Consider the following 17,008-nt stretch of genomic DNA (forward strand, 5'->3'; position numbering starts at 1 on the left):
GGACAATTTAGGGGGAAGCTAATTAACTTATCTGTATGTTTTGGGGATGTGGGAGGAAACCAGAGTACCTGGAGGAAACCCCCACAGACACAGGGAGAACATAAAAACTCTTTGCAGATTCTGAACCAGAGATCCAGCGATGCAAGGCAACAGCGCTAACCACTACACCACCGTGCTGATCATACACACTATGTCCATACACATATGTGAATGATGTTATTATAGTGGATGTTTATTACTCTTAGCTGCACATTTGCTTACCGGCTGCTAAACATGCGCCCCTTTTTACCCCTGACCGATGACTGATCCATAGATTGCCTATTAGTTGGGAGTGTATTCTCAAATATGACCAATCAACAGTCTTTTTACTGGTGGCTGAGTGCTTGTATATGCCTATGTATGTATTGCGTATATATATATCGACATAGCGTGAAAATCTTCCGCAGGTGCGTTTTCATTAGTGTAATGCGTTTTTATTGCATTTTTGGTAAATTTGCTTTTTTTTCGCGCAGATGCGTTTTTTAAGGACTTTGCGTGCGTTCAATTGCGTTTGCAGGTCGCTAATACAAAATGAATACGAGTTTTGTATGCCTTTTTACATTTACATATATGCAAATCAATAGGAAGACAACAGGAAGCAGAAATACGTCAGAGATCTTTAATTTTTAATTAAAAACGCACTAAAAAATGCATTGAAAATGCAACGCATATGCGTTTCCATAGACTATCATTATGTGCGTTTTGGCAGCCAGCCTGCATATTATGCAACCAGCATCTGCAGAACGCTACAAGTGCAACGCTGGTATTTCTGCGTCCCATAGACTAACATTGCTGCATAAAACACAGCGTTTCCCGCTCCGCAAGTGTTTCTGCCATGAGTGCACCCGGCCTTATTCTTTACAAAAAGCACTCCCTGGAAAGATTCTAACACACACACACACACACACACACACACACACACGCACGCACGCACGCACGCACGCACGCACGCACGCACACACACACACACACACACACACACACACCTCTGTTTGCACACTACAACTACAGGTAGTCCCCGGTTAATAAATGAGATAGGGACTGTAGGTTTGTTCTTAACCTGAATCCGTTCTTAAGTCGGACTGCTGTGCCTTCTCTGTCCCCTGTACTTCCAGTGTCCCCCTCTGTGTCATCTCTGCCTCCCTCTGTGTCTCCTTGTGTCCCTATTGTGCCTCTCATGCCCCCTAAAGCAAAGTATGCGTAGCAGAACCCACTACAAGTCTCACCTTATCCATGGCGGCTCCGGGCCAATCAGCAAAGTCCTCTCTCCCTTCACCATTCCTCCCAGTGGCTTCACTAGTAGCGTCGCGTAATGACGCAATCAGAAGGAGCCGCGGGATCTCCTTTTGATTGCGTCATTACGCAACGCTACTAGTGAAGCCGCCGGGAGGAAGGAGGAATGAAGGGAGAGAGGACGCCGCTTATTGGCCCGGAGCCGCCATGGATGAGGTGAGACTTGTAGTGGCTTCTGCTGCGCATTATTATTATTTTTATTATTTTTTTATTTTTATAGCGCCAACATATTCCGCAGCGCTTTACTCTGCTTTAGAAAAGGGGGCACAAGAGGTGTTCCCCAGCTGCGTGATGTCATCGCGGCGGATCGGCGGGCATTCATATTAGCGGGCCGTTCGTAAGCCGGGGACTACCTGTATTCTGGCAGTTGGAATGAGCAACTGCCGTTCACTAAGCGTTTTTGAAAATAAAGAAAACCATTAGCAACCCCCTCGAGTAGATGGGCGAGTTCGAAATCTGTCAGTTCTGTCAGATTTGTGCTACCTCCTGTAACTGACAGCAACATAGAAGAAAAGTCATTTATAGCACAGTTTACTGTTAGAAGAATGTACTTTTTATTTATGTGTTTTCATGTGTTATAAATTTTACAAATGTTTGTGATAGCATTTCTTTACTTGCATGACAATCACACAAAAGGGTTCGTTCACACTAAGGGCATTTTTGGCCTTTTTTTCAAGCGCAGGCGATTTTCAAAATCGCCCTAAAAATGCTTGTGCAAGCGGTTTGTTTTTGATCCACTCAGCAAAGCAGTACCTGTACAAATTTTGCCTCAACAGGAGGTATAGGAAAAAACGCAAAACGCTCACAAAATCACTTTGTGCAGCGATTGCGTGAGCGTTTTTAAGAATAAATACATTGTATTTATTATTTTCCAGGTCAAATAGCTCACTTCCTGACTTGCGTCAGAGAGTGAATTACAAAACCGCTCTGGAAAAGTGCTTAGAAAAGCGCTTTTACCAGAAACACAGTGCACAATGGAGCACCAGAAGGGGAAAAAAGTGCACAAAAATGTTTTTTATTTTGGGTGTGAATGAGGCCAAAAGGTTGCCCAAGAACCAGCTTTTATTATTCACCTCCTCTGTTGCTATCTTCTGTTAATCTGACACACACAGATAAGCCTGCCAGTGTGTGGACAGCATTTATCTGTCCATCTGTCCATACATTATACTATATTGATGGTACAATCTTGAAAAACAAAAGCAAGAAACCGAGAGCCCAATCTGGTGTAGTAATTATTGTAGATTTTGAATATGTTTAAAGGTAATGGAAATATATTTACAAGTCTGGGTCACCCCACAGGCGACCACTGAAAAAACAAGTGGGGAGAATTATAACCTGACCCCACTCAGGTTTAAAAAGTCGCTCTCTGTAGACAGGAAAAAGAATGGGGATACACCCCTCCACCAAGGGTGGACTAGATAGTAATAATGCAAGTAACAGAGGCGCCAAAGTAGAGTAAAATATATTAAAAACCGTCTAAAAGGAAGGAAATGGGTGGATTCACCTCCCTCAGGTACATAAATGACCAAACAGTATAAGCCGTTTTTGGCCAAAAATTTTTTTTTTATTTTACAACAATTCTCCAGATTTAAAATGCTGCAACACGTTTCACGGGCCAAGCATCCCGCTTCATCAGGCAATTGAACAAGGAGAACTCAACTGTAGGTCTATCACTCTGTTAGAGCGCCTCTAAGTACAATCTTGTTCAATCCTACCACTTCCTTGATGTAAGAGAGATTAAGTAAACTGTCTGTTTAAAGAAATCTCAGTCGGCTCTGTTGGCTCTTATACTACATAGATGTGGTAAAACTGGATACGATTTGTTCAATCAAGATTGCATCATGCATGTCACAATTTAGTAAACAGATACAATTTTGATTAGTTAATTACTGGCCAATGTTACCACTGCCATGCAGTATGAGGTCCAACTGATTTTGAAAAAATATAAACTGATTGTGTGGGAGAACATTCATTGTACACGGAGGCGGTAGAATTGGCCAATGAATGACCGATCAAAATTGGATGTGTGTATGTGTCAGTTGTGTTAAATCATTGGGCCTGATTCACAAAGCGGTGATAACTCAGTTATCACGCCTAAAAGACTTTAGGCGTGATAACCTTTGCACTAGCAAAGTTATCACCGCTTTGTGCTATAATTCGCGCAAAGCTCCAGCGCATGCGCGCGCAAATGCGCGCGCAAAGTCCCATAGGGCTTAATGGGCGCTTTGCGCGAAGCGCGGTGCGCTGCGCGCACATTGCAGTGCGCTGCGCGCGCGCAAAACTTTGCGCGTGGGAGTTCGCGTGAATTCCTTCAGCTCACGCTTAAACTAAGTTTAGGCGTGATAAAGGGCTTTTCACAGGCATGCAAACACTTTGCACCGCTTTGTGGATCAGGCCCATTGTCAGAAATTTTCTGAGCGGATTCTGCCACCAAACAAATATAGGCCCACCTCAGTAAATTAGAATTTCATTTGAAAGGTTAATTTGTTTCTGTAACTCAAAAGTGAAACTCCTATATTATATAGATTCAGTACATACACAGTGATATCTTTCAAATGTTTTTGCATTGTTGCTTTCGCCTGCATGGTAATTGTATATCTGGCAGCGCTGTACAGAGGTGCCAGTAGGATAAAAGTCACTAAAACGTTTAAAACGTTCGGGATGCGGTGGTGGACCAGCCAACCCAAAACAGACACAGGTACTGTCGATTCAAGTAATAAATAATTTATTTATATACTCCAAAGACAAGTTGCAACGCGTTTCACGGGCAAAATCCCGCTTCCTCAGGCAATAAACAACTGGAGTAATACACAGCACGGAGTCCAAAATACGCTTGGCAGCATACATTCACGCACTGCATGCGATTTTTAATTGACTATCATTAGCGACAGTGAAAAATGTGCATGAAAAGCACTGCCCATTGCGCATAGTGTCCAGAAAAATTCTGTGCAGAAAATGGGCAGCTCTTTTGCAAATTTGCAGGTGTAGTGAACACATTGCAATGCCTTACTGTGAACATGGGATCAAAAGTGGAAACACCAAGTGAAAGGGTGCGTTTTAAATGCATTTTGAGTACATTTCTAGTGCGTTTGCGTTTTGCGTTTCGCACATCTGTTTTGTGGGTGTTTTGCTTGCGTTTTAATGCATTTGTGTTTTGCACATAAAAATCACATATGCATTTTTGTGCGTTTTGTATGCATTCTTACAGGCATTTTATGCAAATCACTAGGAAGTCAACAGTAAGCAGAAATACATGGTTTAAAAAAAAAAAAAAAAAAGCATACAAAACGCAATAAAACGTTACACCTCTGCATCACTATTAACATACGTTAGGTGCATTTTAGATGCGTTTTGGAAAAATATGCAGCAAGTTCAGCATTTTCAACCTCGTCAGGACCACAGGCCTCCCCCTAAAGACCAGGCCATTTTTTGTAAAAAAAAGGCCACTGCAGCTTTAAAGAGAAACTCCGACCAAGAATTGAACTTTATCCCAATCAGTAGCTGATACCCCCTTTTACATGAGAAATCTATTCCTTTTCACAAACAGACCATCGGGGGCGCTGTATGACTGATATTGTGGTGAAACCCCTCCCACAAGAAGCTCTGAGTACCGAGGTACTTCTGGCAGTTTCCTGCCTGGGAACCTTGTTGCATTGTGGAAAATAGCTGTTTCCAGCTGTTTCCAACTGCCAAAACAGCAAGCAGCAGCTACATCACTTGCCAGCAGTAAAAAATGTCACCATGTGATCAATGTCAGAATATAACTCAGGGATTTAAAATATTTTACAATGGGCAAACACTGACTAAATCATTTATACATAATTATTGTAAAAATAAAGCACTTTTTTATTACATTATGTTCACTGGAGTTCCTCTTTAAAGGATACCCGAACTGAAATGTGACATAATGAGATAGACATGGGTATGTACAGTGCCTAGCACACAAATAATTATGCTGTGTTCCTTTTTTTTCTTTCTCCATCTGTAAGAGTTATATATCAGGTATGTAAGTGGCTGACTCAGTCCTGACTCAGACAGGAAGTGAATACAGTGTGTCCCTCACTGATAAGAAATTCCTCTTTTTATCTCTTTTTTGCTCTCAGAAGCCATTTTCTGCTAGGAAAGTGTTTTATAGTTGGAATTTCTTATCAGGGAGGGTCACACTGTAGTCACTTCCTGTCTGAGTCAGGACTGAGTCAGCCACTTACATACCTGATACTTAACTCTTTCAGGCACAGAAAGAAAAAAAGGAACATAGCATAGTTATTTGTGTGCTAGGCACTGTACATACACATGTCTATCTCATCATGTCATATGTCAGTTGAGGTATCCTTTAAGACCTCACTGCAGGGTCACACAACTCAGCACACAAGTGATCCCCCCCCCCCCCCTTTCCTCCCCACAAACAGAGCTCTCTGTTGGTGGGGTCAGATCGTCCCTTAGTTTTTTATTTTTTTTTATTTTTTTTTTACAAAATGTTCCCATTTTTTTTATTATTTCAAATTCCCTCCCTAGCTCCTTTACCTCCCTCCTCCGTCTGCCTATCATAGCGGATTACTTCTGTGTCCCCCTGGGGGACAGCCGTGTCACACGGCTGTCCCCAGTACAGCGCTGCTGTAGATCGCAGCACTGTACATTCTAATTAGACAAATTAGTCTAACAGTCTCCAAGCGTCGATTGGCGCTGGGAGACTGAAGGCGGAGCGGAGCTCGGCATACGAAGAGGAGATGCACGCGCAGCGGCGTGCACGATCTCCTGCAGAGGCCAGCCCCAGGACTTCACGTCAATTGGTGTTAGGCGGTCCTGGGACTGCCACCGCGGTCACGCCCATCTGTGTGACGCGGTGCTCAAGCAGTTAAAAATGCATAAACATTTGCGTTTTTTTATCCAGAACATTGACTTGCATTATGTGTGTTAACGCTAGCGTTTTCCGCAAGGCTAGCGTTTCGGACTAGTGTGTTCCTACCCTATAGGTGGTGTCAGAGTGATAGGGGAGAAGTTTGAGCCATGCCCTTGTAGTTGCAGTTGTGATAAAAATGATTATTGGGAAAGGGAAATGTTACAACCAAATTTATACAGTGCTTCAAAACTTTGGAGGATTCAACAGGGACAGCAATTTATTTTTTTATTTTAATGCTGGTATTTTGTTGACTGAATTTAATGGACACATTTCATTTTGGCCTGAATTAAGTAGAATAAGAAATAAACAGATTATGCAATTATTGGTTAAGGGCACCGCCTTTGACATGGGAGGCCAGGGTTCGAATCCTGGCTAGGGTCAGTACCTATTCAGTAAGGAATTCAAGGCAAGTCGCCCTAACACTGCAGGGTGGCCTCTTGAGCGTGTCCCAGTAGCTGAGTCCGACAGGAGAAAAGCGCTATATACATGCTTGGATTATTATTATTATGCGCTCCTGGATGTGAAGCCAACAGACACTCGTGGGGCGCACATTAGCACAACTGATGTTCCCCTTCTCTTGCCCAACACGTTATATAGGCAAAGAGAAAATAGATATCACCATAGTGCATTTCTGTAGGAAAAATGGACCACCACCTTAAAAAATCACACTGCCTGTGCCTAGACACTCCCCAAGTGTGTTTGCACTCAACACCATGTCCTCCCTTATAACGGGAGGTGGGACCGTAGGAATACTTGCTTTAGGGGACTACAAGTTCAAGGACCCTCTTGCATAAATAAGCTGAATACTAAAACTGAAAAACTAATAGTGTAAAACCAACATTTATTCTATTAAAAAAAAAGTTTAAGATTATACCAAGTGTAGGAGAAAACAAGTGTAAGCAGCAAGATGTGGAAATAGAGTCCCTGGTTGCCTTAGCCACTGCTTTGGAGGGTACAGTGAAAAAATGGCGCCGGTTAAATAATGGCGCCCCCTTCTGCATGATATTTGTTTAAAACGATATTTATCGTTTTAAAGGTTATAATAGTGCAGCAGACCTTCTGAACGTAATTTATCGTTTTAAAACCTGCTTTTTTTTGTCCTGCCTGAACAATATTTATCGTTTTAAGCCTTGCTTTGCTGGCGTTTGGAAAAAGTCTGCCTGCCGACTTTAACGTTTAATAGCAAAGTCCCCTTAAAAGCTAGAAACACCAGATTTGCAGGTTATGTTAAAAAGAAAAGTGGGAACAAGAGGAATTTTTTTTTTCAAAAAGACATTATAGTTTTTGAGAAAATCAATTTTAAGCCTGCATAGGAGACAAGGGGCTACAGAGCCTCGGGACCCTACATCATTTTTTTTTTTCATTTGCTATCAACTTTTTTTTTATGTTCAGATGGTGGGATATATTTTTTTTTAAATAACGGGGTGTCCCCCCTCCCGTGGCTCGGTAGTCCCTTGTCTCCCATGCAGGCTGGGATAGCCAGAATGCGGAGCCCCAGCCGGCTTCGCACCCTGAGCTATACCAGCCCGCATGGTCCATAGTTTGGGGCGGGGTGCCGGGGGAGAGGGGTGGCCAAGCCTTCCCCTCTCCCCCGAGCCCTTGTCCAATCCGGGAGGAGGTGGGGGCGAGGACTCCCTGGGGGTGGTTCATGGTGGCATCTGGGAGTCCCCTTTAAGAATGGGATCCCCAGATGCCCACCCCCCTCCCAGGAGAAATTAGTATAGGGGTACAAAGTACCCCTTACTTACACATTTCCACAAAGGGTTAAAAAACGAAATAAAAACACAACTACGAAAAAAGTATTTTATTAATCTAAATTAACCATAAATACTTACCTGCACTTTTAAAAAAAGTTCCCACACCAATATCCTCAGGAAAAGGTCCCATGGCGACAGTATCCTCTATCTTGCGATCTTCTTTACATTGATTGAAGATCTCCACACACGCCGCCCCACCGCAGCTCTCAGCTATACAGTATAGCTGAGAGCGCGTCCTATGCGACGCATTACCACCGGCTCCCGCTGTCCTCCCTGCCTCCCCCACCTGTCACCCTCACCCATGCTAGCACCCAATGCACCCATGGGTGCCAGCATGGGTGAGAGTGACAGGTGTAAGAGAGGCAGGGAGGGCAGCAAGAGCCGGCGGTAATGGGTCTGCATAGACGCGCTCTCAGCTATACTAAGTATAGCTGAGAACAAAAGCATCTTTAAATTTTGGCTCCAAGGCTCCCCATTGGTTCCTTATCGACCAATGGGGATCCTCCTGATCCCCATTGGTCTGTTAAGGAACCAATGGGGACCATTGGAGCCAAAATTTAAAGATGCTATTTGCTCTCAGCTATACTATAGCTGAGAGCAGTTCAGCGGGGGCGGCATGTGTGGCGTTGGGTGCGCGCGGTGATCTTCAATCAACTGTAACAGAAGACCGCAAGATAGAGGATACTGTCGCCGTGGGACCTTTTCCCGAGGATATTTGCGTGGGAACTTTTTCTTAAAGGTACAGGTATTTCTGAAGATCGCAAGATAGAGAATACTGTCGTTGTTGGACATAACAGATTATAGTGCGGGACCTTTTCCAAAGATCTTGGCGTGGGAACTTTTTCTTAAAGGTACAGGTAAGTATTTCTGAAGATTGCAAGATATAGGATACTGTCGTCATGGGGCATAACAGATTATAGCGTGGGACCTTTTCCTGAGGATATTGGAATGGGAACTTTTCTTAAAGGTAAGTAATTCTGGTTAATTAAGAACATTAAAGGACTTTTCTCATTGTTGCGTTTTTATTTCATTTAACCCTTTATGGAAATGGGTAAGAGGTACTTTGTACCCCTATACTCATTTCTACTAGGAGGGGGACAGGCATCTGGCTTCCCCTTCTTAAAGGGGACTCCCAGATGCCATCATGAACCTCCCCCAGGGAGTCGTCACCCCCACCTCCTCCTGGGGCACCGGAGGTGGGGAAGAGCCCCTTGTGCATGGACTGGACAAGTGCTCAGGGGGAGAGGGGAAGGCTTGGCCACCACTCCCCCCCAGAGCCCCCCCATACCATGGACCATGCGGGCTGGTATAGCTCAGGGTGCGAAGCCACAGTCGGCCGGGACTCCACATTCTGGCTATCCCAGCCTGCATGGGAGACAAGGGGCTACAGAGCCTCCAAAGGAGGGACCCCACACAATTTTTTTTTTAATTCCCACACTCTGAACATAAAAAATTAAAATCAAAATACAATTGTTTTACTTTAAATATTGTTCCCAACTATCTTTTTAACATATCCTGCAAATTTGGTGTTGCTAGGATTTAATGGGCTTTTGCTATTAACTGCTGAAGTCGGCGGGAATTGTTTCCCTAAGAACTGTCATTACAAGATTCAAATGTATACTTTTTTTCTTAGAAATTTTAAAATCGATTTTCTCAAAAAGTACAAGGTCTTTTTGAATTTTTTTCCTCTTGTTCCCATTGTTCTTCTTAACATTCCCTGCAAATTTGGTGTTTCTGGCATTTGAGGGAGATGTGCTATTAAGCGCTAAAGTCGGCGGGCGTTTAATTTTCCCACGGTCAGAAGGAGAACTTTAAAATAGATTTTCTCAAAACTATAATGTCTTTTTGAATTTTTTTTTCTCTTGTTCCCACTTTTCTTCTTAACATAACCTGCAAATCTGGTGTTTCTAGCTTTTAAAGGGAACCAGAGAGGAACTCTATTTAAAAACAGAAAAAGCTTTTATACATACCTGGGGCTTCTTCCAGCCCCATACGCATGGATCGCTCCCACGCCGCCGTCCACCGCTTCCTGTATCGGCGGTACCGGGTCCCGTCACTTCCAGCGGACACGGCCAAATGTCCGCATGAGCAGGGGCTCCCTCCATACCCTTACACGTGCGGCTGCTCAGTATGCAGCTGCACGCGTAAGTGTATGCCGGGAGCCCCTGTGATGCAGACAAATGGCCGCGTCCTGCCGCCGACTGGCCGAAACTACGGGACCCGGTACCGCCGGGTACAGGAAGTGGAGGACGGCGGCGTGGGAGCGATCTGTGCGTATGGAGCTGGAGGAAGCCCCAGGTATGTATAATAGCTTTTTTCTGGGGCCTCTGGTTCCCTTTAAGGGGGCTTTGCTATTAAACGTTAAAGTCGGTGGGCAGACTTTTTTCCAAACGGCAGCAAAGCAGGGCTTAAAACAATAAATAACGTTCACGCAGGAAAAAAAAAGCAGGTTTTAAAACGATAAATTACTTTCAGATGGTCTGCGTTATTTTTTAACCTTAAAAACGATAAATAATGTCCGACAATGCAAGTTAATGGGGCTCAGTTTTTACACATCGGCACTGTGCGCCATTTTTAACTGATCCGGCTTTGAATCCCTGGGATCCACTTGCGGAACAAACTACAAGCTCTCCGCCCCTACGTGTTTCGTCAGGATAATGGCTCATCAGGGGCTAACGTCAGATGCAAGATCGGCATATTAAATACTCACTCTCACTGTTCTTACTCCCTCCCACTTCTAACTCTGCCAACCATACAAATGATTGCATCGTTTGCAAGGGAGTTAGCGCTAGTTAGTAAACCACTAACACAACTCCTTCAGTATTTATATTGCACATAAAAGGAGTGTATAACAACTAAATAAAGGTAGATCACTAAACATACACAAATGCACTACTATCACTACCACAGACAATCAATATGTAGACTTTAAAAAGATTACCATAAAAAACTAACTATTGTTAAAGAGACTCTGTAACAAAATTGTGAGCCTTATTTCTTCGATCCTATAAGTTCCTATAGCTGTTCTAATGTGCTCTGTCTTACTGCAGCCTTTCCTAGTTGCACAGTGGCTGTGTTATCTCTGTTATATGATCTAATCTTCTCTCCTCTGTCGGGTCTGTTGGGCTCAGGCAGTCAGGCTGGAATGTGCTGTGCTGCTTGTGATTGGATAGAAGCTATACACACCCTCTCCAGGCCCCCTGCACACTCTGTATGACTCACACAATGAGCTACTCTCAGCCTATCACTTGCTATGTCTTTTGTTTGTAAACACTGCATAAAATGGCAATTACAAGTCAGGATTGCAGCAGGGAGTGGCAGAAACAGCACAGAGGGGCCCAGGAGAACATAATGAATGGAAATGGTATGCTTTTTATTGTAAGAATTTTACAGTACAGATTCTCTTTAATAAAACAGTTAATGTCAAGTTCTATGTTAAGCCCTAAAGGAGCAAAGGTCTCCACATCATTCATCCACGTTGTTTCATTTTTAGAAACCTTGCACCCCCTATTGCAAGTATTGCATCATTACTGTTATTAAATTAACTCGTTAATTCTGGATCTATGTTCTCTCTAGGTCTTCAGGTCAGGGTGTATTGTAGACATTGAGGAAATAAATGCAAGAACCTTTTTTGTGTCCTGTAGTAATTAACGGACCACTGTAGCGAAAAACCGTAAGTGGTTGATTTCTGACAGAACTGACAAGTTTTAGACTAGCCCATTTCCTCATGGGGTATTCTTTGTTTTTAATGCATTTCGTGAACAGCAGTTGCTGAGTCTAACTGCCAAACTAGTAAGTACTAGCCAGCCTCCCTACTCACTTGCAGACTATTTTGGCAGTTAGACTAACTGTTCACGAAATGCTTTTAAAAACAAAGAAAAGCCCTGGCAGTCCCCCATGAGGAGATGGACTAGCCCAAAACCTGTTGGTTCCGCAGATATGAACTGTCCAGATTACCGGACTGAATTGTGGAGGATCCATAAGATGCAGGAGGATGGCGAGGGAACAAGCAGCTGGAAGGGAGCTAGAGGAAGCCCCAGGCATGTATATTTTTTATTTTGCCTGTCTCAGGTACACTTAAAGGACCACTTTTCGATTATTTATTTTTTAATTTAAAACACATGTGCACACATACTGTACATGCAAGATGTACTTTTGTTTGTAAAATTCACTGTAAATCATCTGCAACGATCCACCTTCTCCTAATAATCTTGTACTTGTTTTTTAAGATTCAGCTTGGACCAATATCGGACCCTTCAGACTGTCTTGTTTGCTGTGGAGGAAATAAACAGTAACCCGGATATCCTGCCTAATATTACTTTAGGGTTTCAGATGTATGACACTTGCAGTATTGCTCAATATGAGTTACAAGGAGCTTTAGAATTTCTTACAGAGTCCAATCCACTTGTCCCCAACTATCGATGTCCTTCTAAGTCACCATTCACTGCAGTTATTGGATCTGCTGTGTCTTCAAACTCCATTACCCTGGCCAATGTTTTAGGTGTCTTCAAGTACCCCCAGGTAAGTGAAAGCCCTTTTTTTTGGTCTCTTCATTTTCATTCTTTAAGTATATTCTAACAACACAAAGTATGAGGGTCGTTGTAATGAATAGAGGAGATGCCGCCGCGCAGACAAGCGGCAGGGTGGCTGTCTCCACGTTCAAGCCAGCGGCTGTTTCCGCGCAACAACATGTCGCTGGTTTGCCTGGTCCTTCTAGTGCACACAGATGGAGAGCTACGCGCGCGCGCGCGTCAGGCGACAGGACCTTTATGCCAGCAGAAGGGGAATCAGCTGATCAGGCCGATCAGCTGATCCCAGCTGGACTCCTGATTGGCTGAGTGGCTGGGCGGAGCTGCGGAGCGCTGGATGTATATATAGAACTTGCTTGTCAGTTGCTGGTTGTCTGCCGTTGTGAATACTCACGTGTGAGCACTCAGACCTCAGTCAGATCCTACAGTGTGTTAGAACCAGTTGGAACTGGGAATTCTCACTTAGCCAGATTCCGCTTTAGGATATTACTGTGTTATTTTTCAGTCTAGTTCCCGGGTGTTGAGACCAAGGACCTCACACCTAAGTCTAGGATATTGCTGTGCTATTCTTCAGACTAGTTCCCGGGTGTTGAGACCAAGGACCTCACACCTAAGTCTAGGATATTACTGTGTTACTTCAGACTAGTTCCCGGGTGTTGAGACCAAGGACCTCACACCTAAGTCTAGGATATTACTGTGTTATACTTCAGACTAGTTCTCGGGTGTCGAGACCAAGGACCTCACACCTCAGACTAGGATTGTGCTATATTGATACTTGTTATGATCTTTAGCTTTGCTGACCTCTCTCCTGCTTTCTGATTCGGTACCTCGCATATCTGACTACCAGTTACCAACCTTGCCTGTACCCAGTTACCGAATCAGCCTTCTGTCTCTGTACTTTATCTACTCGTGTGTTGCCGACCTGGCCTGTCTGACCCTTCTGGCTGTCACTCATCCCTTGAGTGATCAGTCTCACTGTACTACTCGTGACACTAACTCTCCAGGTGTAAATTAGCTGCAAGGGCTGCCTGCCCCTCAGGAAGTCCCCTTGCAGTTCAGTCAGGGGGCTCTACCCCAAGGAGTCCACTGGCTGCAGTACAGTCTGATTCCCAATCTATCAGGGAATCATTGGCTGCAGTACAGTCTGTCTCTCCTCCACTTGAGGAGGTCAGATACAGCACAGCCAGTGGCCACCTGCACCTCAGGGGTGCACTGGCTGCAGTAGAGTCTGTATCTCCCGCTCCTCGGGAGATAACCTTTCTTACTGTTGCACCAAACACTTTACCACACTAGGTGTCCTGTATCAAGCTATACTGGTATTATTGGTGATTCTGCAGATCACACATAATCGGGTATAGCCTCTGTATTATTGGTGATACTGCAGATCACCAATAATCAGAAATACTCTGTGTGCTGACACCATTCGTTACAGTCGTCTGAAAAGTAACATACAGTTAGAGGTGAGCGTAATGACTTAATTACGATTTCGCGAAATTTCGCGTTATTAGTGTAAGTACGATTATGGCCGTAAGTACATAATTGTAATGAAGAAGGATTTCACGAAATTCCGCATAAGCGTAATTTTCGCGTAGCTTTCGCATTACAGTGGGTATCGCGAAATTACGTTTGCCTTGCATGCAACCGTTTGTAAGCGTAGTTACATAACGTAATTTCGCGATAGTTCATATTACGGTAAGCGTTAATTTTCACGTAGTTTTCGCGTTACGGTGGGTATCGCGAAATTACGTTTGCCTTGCATGCAAACGTTTGTAAGCATAGTTACGTAACGTAATTTCGCGATAGTTCATATTACTCTCATTGATCACAGTGTAATTATTGCGAAAAAGCTTGCTCTATGCGTAGAAACATTCTTGTCAATACACCCTTGAACTGCGCATGCTTAGTTTTTACATTATTTAACGCGAAAAAGCGTTCATATGCGAAAATTTGTTAGCGTTCGTCTGACTACCACTGATTCGCTTCTGATTGGCTTGACCGTCAAACTACAATTGGTTGTTTAGGATGTATCTCAAAAGAAGCTTGTAATATGATTGGACAATCTCCAATACCCAGACACTTTCCTGTGTCTAGTAATTACTATTATAAACGAAATTACTTTCATTTTCAAAATTAAAATGCATTTCTTTTTATAGCTAACAAGTAATTACGAAATTCGCGAAATTACAAAGAAATGTGAAATTACGTTATGGTTTAACGTGAAATTACGGTATAGTTGTACGTGAAATTACGTTATGAACGAAACGCGAAATTACGCATTGGAAATTACGCTTACGGTATTATCAATTACGATTTTAATGGCAATTACGCTACCATAATTTCGCGCCGTAATAGCAAATTTCGCATGCGTAATTATAGTAACGTGAAATTTCGAAAATTTCGGCTCAACCCTACATAGTTATTAAATTATTTTGTTTCATACCAACGGGTGTACATGAAAAAAGGGCGGATGGAAATTTAAATTCTCAGAAATAGCTGATAGTAGACTATAAGTAAACTTTCCAATATTTTGCGTTTTGCAGTGATAATGATGAAAGTAAAATATCAATTATCGATACTGATATTTTACTAAGCGATGCTGCTTCAACCCCTGCTCTGAAGGCTCGGTTATGTCTGAGCCACACAGGTGCCACAAATTAATGATTGGCTACAGGATTAGCCCAATTTTACACCCCAGTAGTTGCAAAATTATATTTGGGTCTATGGAGTAGCTCTATGGAGTAGCTGAACAACTGGCACCGTGTACCAAAAATGATGGCTTTAGAGAAGAGGCAGATGCCAGCCTGCGTGCACAAATCACTTGACCCCACCCACCTCTGCCCTTTTTCTAATGTATAAATCTTTGTGCATAGCTTTGCAACATTACAATTAAACAGAGTTTTATTTTGCTGTCCCTGCTCAGCATGCAAAAAAATCATTTAATCCTTATCTCATCCCTACCAGTGGCTGTAAAAAGAGAGAGCAGAGAGAATCGGACTGAATAATGAGTAAAATTGGTTTGCGTATGTCACACATCATGCAGGCAACATAACACATGTTGTGCAAATAGTGCAACTCACATTATGTGCACAATGTGCACATTGCATGTGTATAGTGTGCTCTGCTATTTATGTAGCAGACGGTATGCACATTCTGTGCATTATTTCTTCTTTTTTTTTTTTTTTTTTTTTTTTTTTCTTATTTTTTTTTTTAACTCAGCACACAGACCCAAATTCATGAGTAATCAGTTACATGGGGCATTAGCAATTTCTTTTCTTGCCATACCCCTAAACTGAGATGTGTGATCATCATCGTTTATTCATCGTAGATTGGTAAGAGCTAAATAAGCATAACTTTAACTTTCTTCACCATAAAACTCTTTTTCCTCACAATTACATGAGTGTTGCTGAGACAGTTATCTATTTATCCTTCTCATATCACAATCCTATACATTTGCCCCGTCAACATCTTGTATATACTCCTCTCATCTCTCCATCCTCTCTTTTGAAGGGTATCTGTACCCTGTAAATCATCCAACAAACATAGACGTCCCAGACGTATCACTCACGGTCCCCCCATCATCCACTCCTTCCCAGAGGCCCATCATCACACTCTAATGCCGACCATCACCGCCCCCTTCCAGCCCCAACTGCGTTCGCCAGCGATTCCTAATTTTTAACTCAATCCCTCCCCGAATAAATCTAACTGAGGTTAGCTATAAGGCTTCTCCATGTTTCTTCTACTTTATTCGTAGTTCCCAGATCCTTGTTCTTACACAGTTCATCCATCCTAGCAAACCATTCTCCTATATCTAACCTAGACGGATTTTTCCAGTTATTAGCGATCATGCTTTTGGCAACTATCGTGCCATATTCTTTAATCAGAGAGCATCCAAGGTTTTCTTTTTTAGCTGTATAACTAAGGATTGCTTCTTTCGGTGTAAGTTCAAATTTTTCTTTTAGCAATCTCTCGGCCAAGAGGGTGATATCATCCCAAAATTTTCTAACTATCGGGCACTGCCACCACATATGTAAAGTACCACCGTCCCCCTGTCCACACCTCCAACACCTCACCTTGCGGTTCGCAAACTTACCAACACGGGATGGTGTCAAGTACCATCTACCAATTGTTTTAAATTGAGTCAACTGTAACCTTGGATCTTGGATTTTGAAAGTATTTACCCATATTTGTGGCCATAACCCTTCCAGGCTGGACCCCAGGTCAATTTCCCATTTCCTGCAATATGCAGGAAAGTCCTGGTCACAATCTGCTGCGCAGACATCTGAATACAAACTCGAAATAGACCTATTCATTTTTTTTCCCAGATAGAAATGTTTCTCAAAATTATTCAGATCCCTCCTCTGAACCACCCTCGAGGCAAATTTATAAAAGAAACTATGCATCTGGGAGAAACCCCATGAACCAATCTGGTCACTACACTCAAGAATCGGTCTAATTCCCAGCGTGGGGTTTCCCCCAATATTAACAATACG

At 43.0% G+C, this 17,008-nt stretch overlaps 1 protein-coding gene across 1 annotated transcript in view; it reads left to right on the forward strand.

Moving 5' to 3' along the window:
* LOC137562040 (extracellular calcium-sensing receptor-like) overlaps positions 1–17,008 on the forward strand; it is a 68,989-nt gene that overhangs the window by 13,913 nt on the left and 38,068 nt on the right. The window contains exon 3 of the mRNA XM_068273381.1: positions 12,219–12,510. Coding sequence (XP_068129482.1) covers positions 12,219–12,510 — 292 coding nt within the window. The remainder of the gene's footprint in view (positions 1–12,218; positions 12,511–17,008) is intronic.

Source organism: Hyperolius riggenbachi, chromosome 3 (genome assembly GCF_040937935.1).
Source record: "Hyperolius riggenbachi isolate aHypRig1 chromosome 3, aHypRig1.pri, whole genome shotgun sequence".
NCBI classification, from domain to species: Eukaryota; Metazoa; Chordata; class Amphibia; order Anura; family Hyperoliidae; genus Hyperolius; species Hyperolius riggenbachi.